The sequence below is a fragment of the Bombus impatiens genome, unplaced genomic scaffold, assembly GCF_000188095.3.
Source record: "Bombus impatiens unplaced genomic scaffold, BIMP_2.2 scf_0969, whole genome shotgun sequence".
NCBI classification, from domain to species: domain Eukaryota; kingdom Metazoa; phylum Arthropoda; class Insecta; order Hymenoptera; family Apidae; genus Bombus; species Bombus impatiens.
In genome coordinates, this window is record NT_177388.1 from 39816 (window position 1) to 56144 (window position 16329).

The 16329-nt window shown below is 37.5% G+C and overlaps 1 protein-coding gene across 2 annotated transcripts in view; it reads right to left on the reverse strand.

The window, feature by feature from the left end:
* The window catches only part of LOC100745795 (rho GTPase-activating protein 7), a 356581-nt gene that overhangs the window by 25967 nt on the left and 314285 nt on the right, over nucleotides 1–16329 (reverse strand). For both annotated transcript variants that reach the window (XM_003493120.4, XM_012391197.3), the window contains one exon: nucleotides 8893–9053. In XM_003493120.4, the coding sequence (XP_003493168.1) occupies nucleotides 8893–9053 (161 nt within the window). The remainder of the gene's footprint in view (nucleotides 1–8892; nucleotides 9054–16329) is intronic.

Here is a 16329-nt window from a genome sequence, read left to right on the forward strand (position 1 = left end):
GGCAGCCGTGCCGCGCAGTCTGCCAGCCACGACTTTCAGCAGGGTCTCGCGTGTACCGAACCAGTTTCCAGCTTTTACGCGGCAACGACAACGATCACCGTGACTGTCATCGTCGTCGTCCACCTCCTCGTCATCCCTGTCGCTCGAAACGCGGCTCCACGTCCGCAATTATTGCTCCTGCACCTTGGCGAGGATGGAACATAGAAAACTAGAAACGTATTGGTACAAAGTGGAGCGAGAGGGGGCAAATGAGAAAGGCGGTAACTGCATAGAATACCTTTTATAACGAACCACTCTGCTCGGTAATTAACTGTTCGCCAATTAATGAGTCCACGAAGTCTTCGTCTTGTTTCCGTGGTTATACACAGAGAGGGAAGAGGTGTGTGTGCGTGCGTGCGTGCGTGCGTGCGTGCGTGCGTGTGTGTGTGTGTGTGTGGAATGAATATCGTGGTCTCATTTTGCAGAAAAGGTTTCTTCAAATGAATAAACGATTGTGAATATTTGTGGTTAATAAAGATGTAGTTTAGAGAGGTTTATTTTAGAGTTAAATGTTTAGTCTATCTACTAGATTATTTATTAAGTATATTAGAAACTTTTATAGTTATGGAATTTGAAGTTAGTCGAGACACTTAATACTTATACATGCAAACACAATATAATTCATTTTTAGTAGAAATTACATGACACGTAAAAAAATTGATACGCCCAAAAGATCAACAGTTTTAACGACGAGTTAACAAGTTAAATGGTCCTATGTGTTCGCTAAATCGCACACTTTGTATAAGTTAAAGATTCTATTTGATATTTATATTATGCTATCTTTTGTATGAGATATTTAATAGTGAGACATTTAACAGTTCTACATTTTCTTGTGAAATTTGGAAAGGGAAATTTATTATAGCTTAGCACAAGTTAAGATACGATAGATGATTAAGATAAGAGAGACGTTAAATAGTAAAGTTTCGAGATTATTCCTAGATTTTGTACTGGATATGGTTAAATCGATTTGAAGAAAAATATGTAGTCGCGGTTAAAACTGGTTCTCTTAATTGAATATAGGATGCCAACGGGCGTTACTTTATGGATATTGGAAAGTGAAATTGAAATTTTCTTCTAACTTAACAGTTAGTTAAATTAATTTTACGGCCGTATTATCGCTTTGTATGTATTGGAGTAGTATCGAATACCTAGCTAGCTTCATTACCTTCCATTAACGTCACCATTTACAAATCTTAACCTTTATATTAATTTAATTATGTAGATTTTCAATTATTAATCCAAACATATCTACACAATATGTAAATCTTCCTACTTTCACTTGCGATTCATCTTGTAACCAAACGATCTTAATTAACTCTTCTATCTATGAATTTCATCTTCAACCTATTTATATACAAACGTAACGAACGGACAAGTATTTTACATGACGTACACTATCAAATTGGAAACAGTTGGGAACAGTTGAATAAAAACCTTATAAAATTAATTTAGAAATGACTTGCAGTATGACACTGCGATATGTATACGTTGTTTAACAAAAGAAAAGATAGAAAAACACGCACGATAAGCAAAATTAAACAAAATAAAAAATTGTTTAAAAACATTGTTAGAAGAAGTTAGTAAAAGTTATCACAATTTCATTATAGTAAATTTCGAGTCAATAATAAAATTAATAGGAGATTCGGTAGAGATGGTTTGAAACAAGCAGGAAGTAATTACAACAAGTGTTATATAGTAGAAACAAGCGAAAACGTCACTGCTCGACTGAACCTCGCCTTTCCGCACCTGTCGCGCAAGAAAAGGTCAACAGCGTCGCGTTCAGAAAACACCAAGAGCCCAGCATTGCTCTCTGAAATCCATCGAATTCCATCTGGCTGTGAAACGAGGTAAAGGAAAGCGCGGGGTTAAAGGTTCCCCAAGTGTGTGCACGTCTCGGAGTCGACGATCTACTTCTGCGTTTCCAGGAGTCGAGCCCGGGCGAACCGTCAAATTACTTTCGAGGAACGAAACCCCGTAAAGTGGGACGCTATACGACGTCCACGAGTTCGATAACACAACCGTAAATCGAGCCTCAATCGTTTCCTGTTCGATCGGTAATTACCGCCAACCATCGATTCGCCCGACACGCGACGAATCGCCATTCTCTGGTTTCGATCAAAACGGACGATCTCGCTGGCCAACGTTTACAGGGATGAAACTCGAAGAAACGAAAGGCGCACTTTCTGACAGCGAAAGTCTCTGATTCGACTCCAGTATACTCGAACAAGCGCGTACACATGGCCTGGCATGCCTCGGAAAGTAGACGATTGTCTGATAAAATTTGAAAGGGGGTTTCTTTTCGTAATTTGTGAAAAAGGAGCAGGTTTCGCGTGGAAAAATGGGCTGACTCGATATCGTGACAGATTGGGACAAACTCGGAGTGATTGCAAGAAATTATAATTGCATCGGATATTGGTATTATTCGTGGATTTAGAATTTCTTTAGTTATTCAGGTTCTTAGAATGAATTTTAGACTTGAATTTGGACAATAAATCTGCGATCTACTTTTATTTATACAGCATTTCTCCTGTGTTTTATAAATTTACATGACTAAGCATGAAATTGTGTTCTTATTATACTGTCCAAAATTAAATATTGTATGTACAAAGTTGTCATGTTTTGTGCTTATCTAACTGATCTTAATGTCTTCCATAATACAATGAGGAAAAGGTATAGTTCCATCTAAAAAATTCAAGATGATCCTACCTTCACTATGAAAGGAGAAAGTATATTTGAAATGTTCTTTATCGCTACTTTTCTCTGAACACAGATAAATCTTCAGGAATAATTTTGTTTTTCCTATCTAGACTGTCACCAGTGATTGAAAAATGGACACCCTTCACTTCCATCCAAATCCTGATTGACAAATATTCCAAGACCGAGCCCTCTTCCGCAACATCATGACACAAATATTAATTTCCAGATCCTTTCTCTTTTTTCATCGACGATGATCGAAACGATTCCCAGAAGGAATCGAGGCGAAATAACTGGACATCGCCTCTAACTTTCTCTCCGGGTCGAATCCTGGCGATCGGTTGCACGCCTATTAATTTTGACAATCGAAAAGTCGGAGTCTCGACCTTGCACTCGTGGCCAAGGAAAGCCCTACTAGGTGAAAGCAGGCAGATGAGGCGTGGACACGTGGAAACGATCATCCACCGGAACCGTACGCCTTGCGAAAGCAAAAGTTGAAGCCCGTGCTATCGACGTCGTTCTCGTGAAACGTCTCGCGAAACGAGCGTTCCTTACGAAATGGCTGATTAGACGATAGACTCGTGGCGTGTAACGTTGTCCGCGTTTCAATGAAACGACGCGACGCGACGCGACGCACATGTTGTGAACAGTCTGAGGAAGCTACCTGTGGCGTCATGGTCGAAAGTAAAACGTCGTGTACTTAGCTAGGCACGTGTCTTTCGATGAGCGAAGATAAGAATATCGTATGAGAGATTTTAGTAAACTTTGTTTATTACGTACAGTGATGAATCTCGCAAGTTTAGAAGAAATTTGTGAATGTATTTAAAAAATTAGAGTTTTTATTTATTATGTTTATTTTATTTTATTTGTGATCTAGCATAATTCGAATTATTTATGCTTGTATTTGGAAAGCTGACAAATTTTGCGTAAAATTTCTAAAAAGGATACTTCAAAATTTGAAGGCAGTATCGTGAAGTTACTACATTTTTATATAAATTTCAAAATTAGAAAATTAAATATTTAAATAATAGCAAGCATAAGGAGGCATGGCTCCAGAATTTCATGTTATGCGAAACATGATAAATAATCAATCACATGATAATATGGAACAATAGCTGATGTGAATGGAGCAAATGAATAATAGCATAAAACGTGATTAAAAGCTTCTATCCCATCGTGGAACATAATTTATCGCGAAATTTTGCTTTCAAGTAATTTTTAAAGTCGCGTTTAATTAATGTTTCGTGATAAATATAACGTCAAGGTTGATTTTTGTCGATCCTGTAGCTAATAGCTGTTTGCGGATACCTTGAACATGTTCGTTCGTCCGTGAAAAGTTTGCTTTTCAATGAAAATTACGATCGACCGAATTTGCAGAGTAATCATGGCGAATGATAGTGGTGAATTCTCAGGGTCTAAAGTGGATCGATAGGCTACGTTCGAAAATCGGGTCAATGCAACGATAAAACGTGAATAGAATACTCGCCGTAATATCCAATTCCAATTTGAAACAAATATTTTGCGAAATAATATTGAAGCACTATAAGCCAGCAACCAGTACGTAACTACTACTTACTTTATACTTAAATATAGCTAGTATAAACTGCATAAGATAACCTATCGGGCATAATAACATGAAATCTTCTTCTTAGAGTTTAATTTAGTTTCTAAGTATTAGTACATTTAGGTCATATAACTTATTTTTAAGGAATCTTATAACTTTTAATATACCTAACTAGTTATCAAGAATATCACTCGTCAATGTCTTTTTGTTAGCAATTTCTTCTTCACTCGTATACGATACAGCACAGGTTACCTTATCTTACGATCTTATATGTCACAAGAAGAAAGTCGAAATATACATAATTTATATCTGAAAATCTTAGAATTAAGAACTTTATTATAGATATAATCTGCCTTGAATGCATCTTAACCGTAATCTATGTCAGTGTTGTCGTCTTGTAAGAGTTATTGTTATAGGAAAAAAGCCTTTAGAATGAGAGCGAGAGATCCAATGTGAGTTCTCTCATTCCCCGTCTCATTGTACAAACGACGAAAATGATTTATGATAATACAAAAAGCTTACTTTATGCGCGAACAATATTTGAACATGTCTGATCCATACTATTATATAAATTAATATAATTTAATGTTATAAGATTTAAGCTCTTTCGTACAATAATTTAGTAATGAATCAAGTTCTAAATTTACATCGAATAACCCAAAAAACTGACACATAATTCGAAAATACACTTATGTAAGACTCCATTTATTTTATTATCACGCTTATTACTCTTATGCAAGTCAAATTAATATTACTGGTTACTTGGTAAATTTCGCCAATTACATTAATTCAATTGTGCAAGAGGATCACAAGGCGACCATACTTATAAATAGTTACACATCTGATCTTCGACGTATGACTCAAAAATCATAACGGTTATGATTGATCCTCTTATACATACGTGTCACGTGTTGCAATTGTCAGCAAAAAATGGCAACGATATCGAATGATTTCGTATGCCACGACGGTTAATACCATAAATGTGCGAACGTGCTTTCTCTCCATCTAGGGAGGCATGTTCGAAAAATATTCCCTGGTGCAGGCGCTTTTTTTCTCTCTCTTTCTCTCTCTTTCGCGCTTTGTGGTTGCACGGTGTCTGTACTTGTCGGTCGCTTTATACGAGACCTCGCGACATTTTCTATTTATTAAATACAGAGCGCGCATAACGCAGTGTCCACTCGCTTCCGGTGAGAGCACCGACACTTGTTGCAGCTGCACGCGTGTCTACGCACGTGTGAGCTCGCGCTAATAGCGGGTAAAATGCGCGCCCGTGCACCGTTTATGGGCATGAAAGTCCTCGATCTCCGTGAACGCGACGATCTATCGATCCTTCGGGCGCGTACGCCGACAACCGTTGAAGAAAGCTCTATTATTTATCTAGCTGATTTTTCGTAACAATAGAATCGTGGTTGTTTTATTATTTTGGCAAATTGTTTGTTTCAGCATTAAGTAGTTGGAAATACTGCGTATCATTCGGCTGAAAAATTTTCTAATGCAGGAAGCATGAAATATTCAAATTAATTTGGAACCTAGCTCTACGTTTCAATTCCTTTTTACTATACTAAGCTTAAAAAAAATCTCAAAAAGTTCTATGCTAGTTATCAACGTTCTTAGTATATTATATAACCGCTCACTAAATTAAAAGTTTGAAATGTTGTTTAATAAAGATAGAAAATCAGAAGAGAAGGTGAAATTTCATTCCAAAATATATGATGATCTAATATTGTTTTACTGTACGAATTGCAAATGTTAGCAGACAAAAAATTGCCTGGAGGAGTCGGAAGAAAAATCGCACGATATAAAAACAATTTATGAGATGAAGTCTCGGATAGACGGTTTCCATTGATCTATCGATTCGCACCGTCACGTTACGGAGATAGAGATTACGCGTATCGATACGTACATAAGGTATTCTCGCGTATGTTTGAATGAAAATAAAAAAGACAGAGGAAGAAAAAAAAAAAGAACAGCAATCACGATTATTCGCAATGAATTCAATCGGACTCTGCGCTCCTTTCTTTTGTACGATTGTTACGAGGGGCGCGTGAATGGATCCGAGTAATTTCTCTCTTGAGATCGCACGAATTGATCCCCGTGATCTTAATCGACCGGCCCCGGCGTATAATTGATTTAAGCTCACAACGAAACGCTTTTAACTCTGATTTGCGAGGCGAATGCTCGTAGTGCGTCGTCTCATTGTATAATTTTGGAACACTTCCTGCTTGAACGACGGAGGCTGAACAATAAAATTTCTTTCAGATTGATCTTTACGAGTTCCGTGACACCACGCGGACGATTCCCGCCCTCGAGTCGCGTCAGTTTTGAATTTAACGAGGCATGTACATTTCGCGCCATATAGTTCGATTAAACGACGGGAATAAAAAGGTGTTCCACACGAGAAGTTAAAAACCTCAAACACTGCTGGCATTGGTCTCTCGATTCAATTTCCTCGATTATTCTTCCATTTCACTCTTCGCGATAATTGTACATATCACACGTGCGACTGCTTTTTATGAAAGTTTATGAACACGCTAGATTGGAGGTAATCGTGGTGTTAAACGAAATTGTTTTAGCAATGGTGATAAAATTGGTGAGAGTTATTTGGGGAAAACGCAAAGAATGATTACGAAATCGAGCGATTTGAATCCTCCCGTTGGGCATTAACTTTTATTTAGCAATGAATGTTATTTTTGATAACACTATCAGTTACTGATAAGTACCTCGGTTTTTTCTCAATCTTAATGTCTTTTCGCTATCCTAACGAAACGGAAATCAATTACGAAAAATAAGATTTTACGAAACGATCCTAATGGAAAATTCGAATGCCACTCTCGTACGACCACCATAAGGACGTCGTTCCACCATACCTGGCAGCACTTTCCACGATAATTAACTCTGGTCTTATCCTGATCACGTGACGATCGTTAGTTGTTATTCCATTCGTATGTTCGTCCTCAGCAAATCGTAAGAATAGCACGAGACGGGCAAGAGCCTCGCATAACAATGACCATACACGATGGAAACGTGTCATAACTCGTTGAATTCCGATAGCTCGAGCCTGCAATTAGTCGACGGAGAAAGAGATTCGAGATAACGAAGTGTATTTCGATGTCGTCGCCACTTGGCGAAACACGGACGATGGAATAACGAAATGACATTTGTGACCCTGGAATTTTACTCGAAGCAAATTGGAAAATGTCGAAGATAGAATTAGTCGACGCCGTTACTGCACTATCTTGAAGATTTATTCTATTTTGTGTAGGATTTAATCGACGTGAATGGAAAGTTGGTTCAAATACGATCGACGGTAAATGTATTAATTAAGGCTTAGACTGTTGTTCGTATGGCTGGATACCGCTAGAAAATTAAATTTGTTTTTGTTAATGATTTTCAAGGGGACAGAATAAATCCTAAATCTTATTGAGCTCTACTAAAACGTTTCCTAACCTTCTAAAAATGAAAGCACGAAAATGATTTCTAAATTTCACTCAAGCGTACTATAATTTTCCACTTTATTTTAAAATAATTTTCTAATAAAATTAGTAGATACATAGAGTGCCTCGAAATTTTCGTAATTCGTAATTTCATGAGAAAGTTCATCGAATTTTAAATCACATTTCAGAAATGATTCTTTCTTCGGTTCCTTTATATTTCATTTCACAGAATATGAATTTTAATATATACGAGGTGTATCATGAGGATCGCATGTCTACAAGATTCAACAGAAGATACAGCGTGGAAACTAAGGTACCTGAGTTCCTGTGGAGATCCTAAGATCCATCATCAAAAAGATAACAAAAAAAAAAAAATTCTATTGTGATGTGAACGTATCCTACTCACAAAATTCTACCTACTAAAAATTCAACAACCAGTTACTTCGACTAATATGCAAAGTAATGATTCGAGAAGTAACTCTTGCTTAAACGAATTTACTCTAGGTAATCTCAGATCAACGTCAAATATTGGACATTCCTGTGGCTCTTGTGGCTCTTGACATATCAAGAGATTACTTAGGTGACGTGCAATGTACGCCTTAGATGACGAATCCTTTCGGAAGCCGAGCGACAAAGCGACTTTCCCAAAAATTTGAGGAACGAATCAGCGTTCAAACAGATAATCTGGTCGCACTACGGAAGTTGAAGAAGGGACGTGATCCTTGAAAGGACCGCACCCGAGAAACCGTGGGATTCTAAGAAGCATTTAGGTGGAGGAACCCTTGTCGCGGCAAGCCCCGACTCCATCCTGATATTCCTGATCTAGACTGGTATTTCCGTCTATGGAGATCCTCTCCTTTCGGATAGCTAAAAGCTCAAAAGGGTCTACTTGAAAACGAGCAATGAGTTTCTTTCAAAAAATATTCAGAAACCAGGAACGACACGATAGAAAGAATACAATGCAAATGATATATCAGAAAATACAATCAAACTGACTTTTGCTTGTAACTTTCCTTTTAATTTATTCGAGACCCTTAAAGAGAGTTGTGTGTTTTATTTATTTTATATCACAACGTTTTGAGAAAGATTTAATTCCTTCAGTTAAGGGATATACAAAAAATATTGTCCTTTTAAAATTATAAATTATTAGAGACTACTTACGCTTTTGCTGTGACTAGTGCTGTGCGTGTGATGCGTGTCGATTTTCATATTGGCACACCGATTAAGTGCGTGCAATCGTCGAAATAGACTTTGTAGGGAATCAGCCTCGAGGAAGGGATGGTCCTTGGCTACGCCAGAAACGTCTATTGGGAACTGGTAATCTGGAACAAACAGGAAACAAGCGTTTCATTTATCTGCACTACTTAACCAGTCGGCATCAAGATTTTAAAAATTTACTTATTAAAAATGGAACTCTTCTTTTACCAACTGCAAAGTTACACATTTCCTTCTGTTATTTTCTCTTTTAGAAAGAGAAGAAAACACTTAAGTTTTAAATGAAAAAGAAAATGTTATAGTGTCAAAACATATTATACATAACATATAGTGTCAATGTATATTTTAATTAATTTGAAAATGGTAAAATATACAATATCAAAATTCTAAAAAGAAAAAAGAATATTGTATCGAAATCGAGCAAGAAATGTTTTCAAAACGTCATTAAAGAACTAAATGTTCTTCGAGCCCTTTAACAAAATAACACACTTCACCAAAACCCGTTTATCAACTAACAATCCTGTACCGATCACTCTTCGTGTACGAAGTCTAATTGAAATAATGGCTAGTAAAATCAATTAAAACAGGGCGCGTGCGTTCCTACCGTTCTTCGTTTCTAATTGAATTTAAACGAGCGCTACCGCGCCCGGAAAAATAGAGGAGCAGGGATGCCAAGGCACCGACAATGGCTGTGGCCAGGATTTTATGGGCCCATCGAGTTTACGAGGAGATTAATGCCTGCGGGCTAAGTGGACACTGACCAAGCCCATTCAAGATCTTCGTTTGTGCGAGTTCATGCATTTACGTGCTTGAAAGTCGATCGTCCTCTTCCCGTATCAACGACACCACCATGATACATGAATTTCGATTATTTGATTAATGAACTCCATGTAAATTCTATACCGCAGGGGATACGTCTGTCCAACTTCCTACTCGGTTTAGAACCTAATTTGCTTCTAATGACGCGATTGTATCGTTCGATGATGCTCGAGATAAATGAGCATAGTTATTGTTACAAAAAATTAAAATTGCAAAATGGGTATGTTTTCTTATTAAGGTATAGAGCGTCTTAAAAAGGTGCTTTAAAAAAATACATATTCGAATTACTGCGATTATTAAGTATTACAAATATCGCTTTATCTATATTTCTTTATTTTCAAAAATCTTTTCAATATTACTATTAATATCTTTAATATTATTTACGTTGTTTTGCATATATGAAAGACTAATTTGTTTGCAAAGAGTTAATAACAGCCTTTGGTATAATTTTTATAATTCCCCTATATTCTACAAAAAAAAGATGAATTTTTCTATTTCAAAACGATATTCAATTGCAGAGGAAATTTACAGTCCACAAAGAGGTATGTTTCCAAAAATAAAAAAACCAATTCTTCAAAGAAAACCTAGCGATCGCTATACAACTACGGGTTTTCAGTTAGCGCGTAAACGAAACAATCGCGATGTCTGATGTGGGTAAGGATTCGAGGAAACGTAAGATATATGGGTACCCGCAAAGGTGGAGAAGATCGCCATAAAGAATCGCAGACTGGGAGAAACGAGGGGAAAAAGGACACAAAGGGGACTTTCGTGGAATTCTTTTTTCGCGGAGTTGACTCGCGAAACATCAATACGTTTCGCCAGACCGTTATTTTATCCCTTATCGGCTTTCACTTGAAAATTTCGTGCAGTTTCGCAGATGACATTATTCTTAGCCGTTTTCGTCGCGGTCATCCGTCTCTGTCTCCTTTTGTTCGCAAAACACCCCGTTGCAAAACACCATGAATACGTGATCGTGGATGCCCCGTTGAAACCTCGGATGGCCTCCATCGCGGCTTGCGCAATGTCGACCCAGATCTCTTGAACCAGATCTCAGATCTATGATCTCAGTACGAGGGACCACGGATTGATCGAGACGATCTATTAACGTCCGCGGTAACGTTCATTCGATCGTAACAAACCGTTTTTTCTTTCGTTTTTTTCTCTGTGCGTATTTTTCTACGAAATAAGAAGAATTACCTTTCGTCGAAGGAAATTTTTTCTTGAGGCACGAACAGTTCGAAGTTACGAAACCGAAACTGTCGATACGGAGAAGAGACGTGCCGGTACGCTATGAGATTTCATACGAGTGAAAAATGACTGATCCAGGTAGTAGAAAGATTTAAATGAATTTGCTACTTCTGACTGGGAACACAGTGTGAAGGATTCTAAGAAGTATGAAAAATGGACGGTATGTCGGATTCGGAATCTTGTTGGTAAATTAAACGCGAGAGATTTCGAGAAATAACAAGGAGAAATCTGAGAAACTTTTTCTTCTACCGTCTACTGTTTATCATTTTCGTGTTGTATTTTGTACTTTCCAATTCTAACTATTTACTTTCTCATAAGTTCGGTATCTATTCAATCAGATTACATTTGCATAAAAATAGAAAATGTTTAAAAGTATTATTATCGAATTATTTATATCGTTAATTTTAAGAGATCACGCGTATAAGGAAGGAAGGTTCGCAAGATACGTTGTTATTTAAACGAACACCTGGATCTGTAATTATGTTTGGGTCGGCAATCAAAACATTAACTTCATTATTTGAAATTTAATAGAGTCCACTCTATCGTGTTTTACTATTCTGTCCTGTTCGCTTCATTTTATTACAATTATGACGTTGCATGGCGTAACGGGACTTTCTCTATAAAAGTCCGATGCTTCTAATAATAACGGACGCGCTTCGTGTACAGCGATTCCCTTTCGTGATTTAACGTTCCCCGCGATAATCAGGAAATTAAACTACGCCACGTGACGTAAACGAATTTACATATGCCCTGAAACCACTTTCGATGAACTCATTAATATGAAAACCCTTCTCGAGTTTAGTATCCACTTTCTCTGTGATAAATGATTCAACAGTTGGAACACCCTCTCAAACAGGAAAATATGATACGAAAGTGTTTTAATAAAAGGTATTACATAGGAATATTTCGTGTTAGTTATTTTTCGAGATAAGTAACTATTTTGAACAGTATTAGATTTTGCAGAGAATTGTCACAGTTTTTTTATGGTTTTGTTGCACATTATAATGCGTTTTATACCACGGTATAAGTGTTTTCTATGTCTAGTTGGTTACTACAGTTTTCTTGTTTCGTATTACCTATTTATTAAATTACGCAAAAAGATGATGATCTATAGATGAGATTTGATGGATGAAGCAAAACCTCTTATCCTAAATGTCCAAGTTTCTTTCGTGCGATAAATGCAATTCACGTAGTTTTACATGCAAAGCAGAACGGATCTTTACTACATTTAATATCTTCTACATTCAACTAACTCAAATAATGTACATCATCTCAAATCTAAATAAGTAAATAATCCATTCATAAATGACATTAGAGATAAAAAATGAGAATAAATAATCAGAAATTCAATCTACCTTCTCTAAATCTCGAATTCAGCACACTTTAAAAAGAACGTCCATTGCTTAAATCTCGATGCTAAACAAAATTTCTAAAACACTCACATCGTTATAACCCTAAAAAACCAACTCTCAAGAGAGAAAGAGGAGAAAAAAAGACTTTCAGTAGCCACTTTCTAATGAATAAATCAATCGATCTGGCCGTTAATAATTTACAACGATTCAAGTTCCTAACGATTCGCGTACGAAAGAAAACGAGGCTGGCGCGGCTCGTGCAGTTTCGCGGCGATTTTATATTTAATGAACACGTCGGCTCATTATCTGTGTTTCACGTGTGTCTACTTTTTCATCTGGCAGAGGTCTACGCTCTCGTAGTACATCGATACACAGACGATATTCCATTAAACCGGGACAAACGAGGCGCATCGCGGCGTCGTGATTATAACAAAATCGCGTTGCCCGATAACTCTTGCTCCACGATCGATAGATTAACGTTAACGATTGGCCGATTACGCTCTCGCTTCCTGGATGTACTAATTGCCGAGCGTTCCGCGAGGAAATCTTCGTTGCCAGCTGCACCGTCCATCTCTGCTTCGCCTAACGTATTAATTAGCATCCGTGGGGACTGGATTTCACTCACTCGCCATCGTTATTAGCGTAATCAATAAATATTAACGGGACGAAGAGGATAATTGGAGTTAACAATTTTAGATAATCACCACGAGTTTAAATAAACGTGTATCTCTGCCTCGTTTTCTCTCGATCGCGAAGACCATTGTCTTTTGGTTGAAAGGATTCTGCGAGGAAGAGAATATCAACGTAGATGAAATCAAATTGATAAGGTGTATCAAAGTGCATTCTTGTTCTTGCTCGAAATTGGAGGGATCCGAACGAAGAGAATTTACGATTTAAGTTAGTGGTCTCGGTACTTTACATGGAATTTTAGTTGAATATTAATATTTTTCTTCGATAAGGCGCAGAACGTTCGTTCATAGATGCAAAATATGCGCTGACAGCGCAGGGATATTTTATGGAACATCGATAGGTATAAAGAGTTTTGTTAGTTTCGCGAAGTTTATGTTTTGTGTATGAATTATATCGTAAATAGTTTCAAGTAGTGGTAATGTTCTTGAGATATTTCAACTCCATCGAACTCATGCGAATCCCCTGTGTATATAAAACGAAGTAAGTGCGTTTCGTAATGGCGATTATAGGGAATGAAGTAAGCATCCTATTGACCGTGAGTTTGATTTCACTGATTGGATCTCAAATGCAAGTGAATGTAATGCTCGCATCAACGTGAACATTGCCGTAAAAATTCTTTTTTTTTTTTCTTTCCAAGCGTAAAACATTCTCTCGAGTCGAATTAAAGGCATCTGAACATAAAACGGCGATTTGCCAGGTGTGACAAACGTATCGCGTGTCTGCAAAGCCGATACCTCGAAAGCACGCATCATCGTGATTTCCTGTTACTTTACGCAACGAAATGCTTCTCGTGATAATCATCGTACGAGCATCGATCACTTCGTAATGCGAATTTTTTTAGTTGATCGCGTCACTATAATATAAACGTGGTATTCCTGGAACGAGGCCCGCTTCTCTAAAAGGAAAAGAAATCGACTAGCATCGATTTCGTCGAGAATTCTATTCGCCCAACCACCACCAGATCCCTCAACTGGAATCAATGAATACGATATACGGAGCGACCATAAACGTGAATATGACGTCAATGCTGTCCACGCGTATTTTTCTCTTCGTTTGATCGTATCGTGAATCATTGATCGGTCGGTAAATCGACGCTATTGAAAGATCGTAACGTTAGTAACTTAATTAACTATCGATCCTCTTAGCGTACACGTGCGACCAAAGAAGTGGGTCAACGAGATTGCAGTGGGGATGATCAATATAAATCTTCTGTAACTGAAGTTGGATTTATCACGGGAACTGCGCAGCCTCTATACCGTCATGTCATTCCGTGCGTGTCCCCCGATCTCTAGATCTCGTGATCTCTTGATCCTTGTACCCGACCATTTATCGGTGCGCAACCGGCCAAGTGATCTATGGAGAAGTCCATAGGATGCACGGAAACGCGTCGTTTTCGAAAAGTTTCTGTTAATCTGTTTCTTTCTATTAAGCTAAACGTTTCTTATTAAACTTTTAGGCAAGAAATTACGATCTAAATCTTGTAAGACAATTAAATACTATAAATAATATAATAACACTAAATAATATAAGTTTTACAATTTAAAATTTTGTAAATATTATAGAGATACACAAATAAAATTCGACGTAGTGAATTTTTGTATAGAATCCGTACAATTTTTATTCGATCGCATTCATTCTTTTCGTATTAGTAACGTCGATTAGCTTTTTAGTGTTCGAAACAGGTTCGCGAGGAATTTGAAATAACTGTGACGTGCTTGGAAGAATAAGAAGTTGGCGTTTGTGCACGGTTTGATAGATTACAGTTTGCAAATATATTCGAGAGCACGTACGATTATGCTAAATATAATGGTAGAGTACTTCAGACTCTAGGAAGAATAAAAAGTAGTACAGCTAAAGATAGAAATGTGGTCGATAAAAACTGTCTGTTAGACACGCAATACTTGTTCTCTATTTCTGTATGCTAACCTTCTGCACGGAAAAGAAATTCTGTTACAGAGCGATGAAAGTTTAGCATTCCATATATTACATTCAGAGGTATTACACAGAGATATTACATAGCTTAAAACAAACAAAAAAGTAACTTCATACGCGTGTTAAATAATACCGAAAAAAAATTGTAAGTGGTATTGAACATGTGATCAAACAGAAAGTATCGAAATCGAAGCTCTTTAATAAACAGAATCTGATACATCCCCATCTTTGAAATCTTGTAACTTGATTCTTTCACAAACCACCATTTCGTGGTGTCTGTTTGCTCTGGCTTGTATGCAACATCCAAAATATGGTATCACATATATATTACATATTATGAATTCCATTGAAACCAAAACTGGTGTAAATACGATCTCACTTATCTATCGTTTCGTAACTTGATTCCTACGCAGGAAATTCATTCAGAATAGCGTTTTAATGAATGAATTCTTAGATAAGATAAAACTAAAATAAAATACAGAAAAATTACAAAATTAATAAAGATGTTGGAACTTTTAGTTACAAATTAATGGTTAATAAAGCATTTGTTTGAAAAAGTTGAAAGTTATGTAAATTGTACCAATTAATACACCAAAATATGACAATATTTTTCTTGAGATTAGCGCTTTTTCTACTTAAACTTCTTACATGTTTCGATACCCTACAACTTTTGATTAACATCAAGTTACAAGTTAAAGAGAGTTCGGCAACAGATCACTGGACTCAATATGACTTCTTTTTTCACGCGTAACTTTTAACCACACGAAGTACAAGTCCAGTTAGTTCACCAACAGCACTTTTCTACTCTGTTCTATCTCAAATGGAATTCCTCGTCCATCTACCGCATCTAACATTATCAAAGCCGCAGCTGCTTCGCCAATATTTTGCTCGGAAAACGAAAAGCACAGGAACATCGATGTAACCATCCTAACCTATCGAATCTCTATGTATATCCGCCGTTTGTATCGGTATCGTATTTATATCACGGCTTGTGCCGGCCGACTGGAGTTCAACTGGGTCAATTAGCTACTATTCATAGTGCGCTCCGATCGTGAGAGGCCGGTTGAGTTACGATCCGACCGGTATACGTGCGCTAATACGCGGCCGAAGGAACGAACGTGGCGGCGGGTCGTCTCCCTCTTGAAACGCGTTTGTTTTGCCGCGTTGCACACATAGCACTGTGGAACCGGTGCAACAAGAACCGTGGCCGAAGAGAAAGAGAAGAGAGCCAGCACGTCAAAGAGAAGCGTGGATCGGATTTTCTCACGCGATCTCCCCAACACGATCCTCCCAAGAGCGCGTCGATCGGTTTCGCTCGCCGATTTGACCGAGCCGCAGGCTC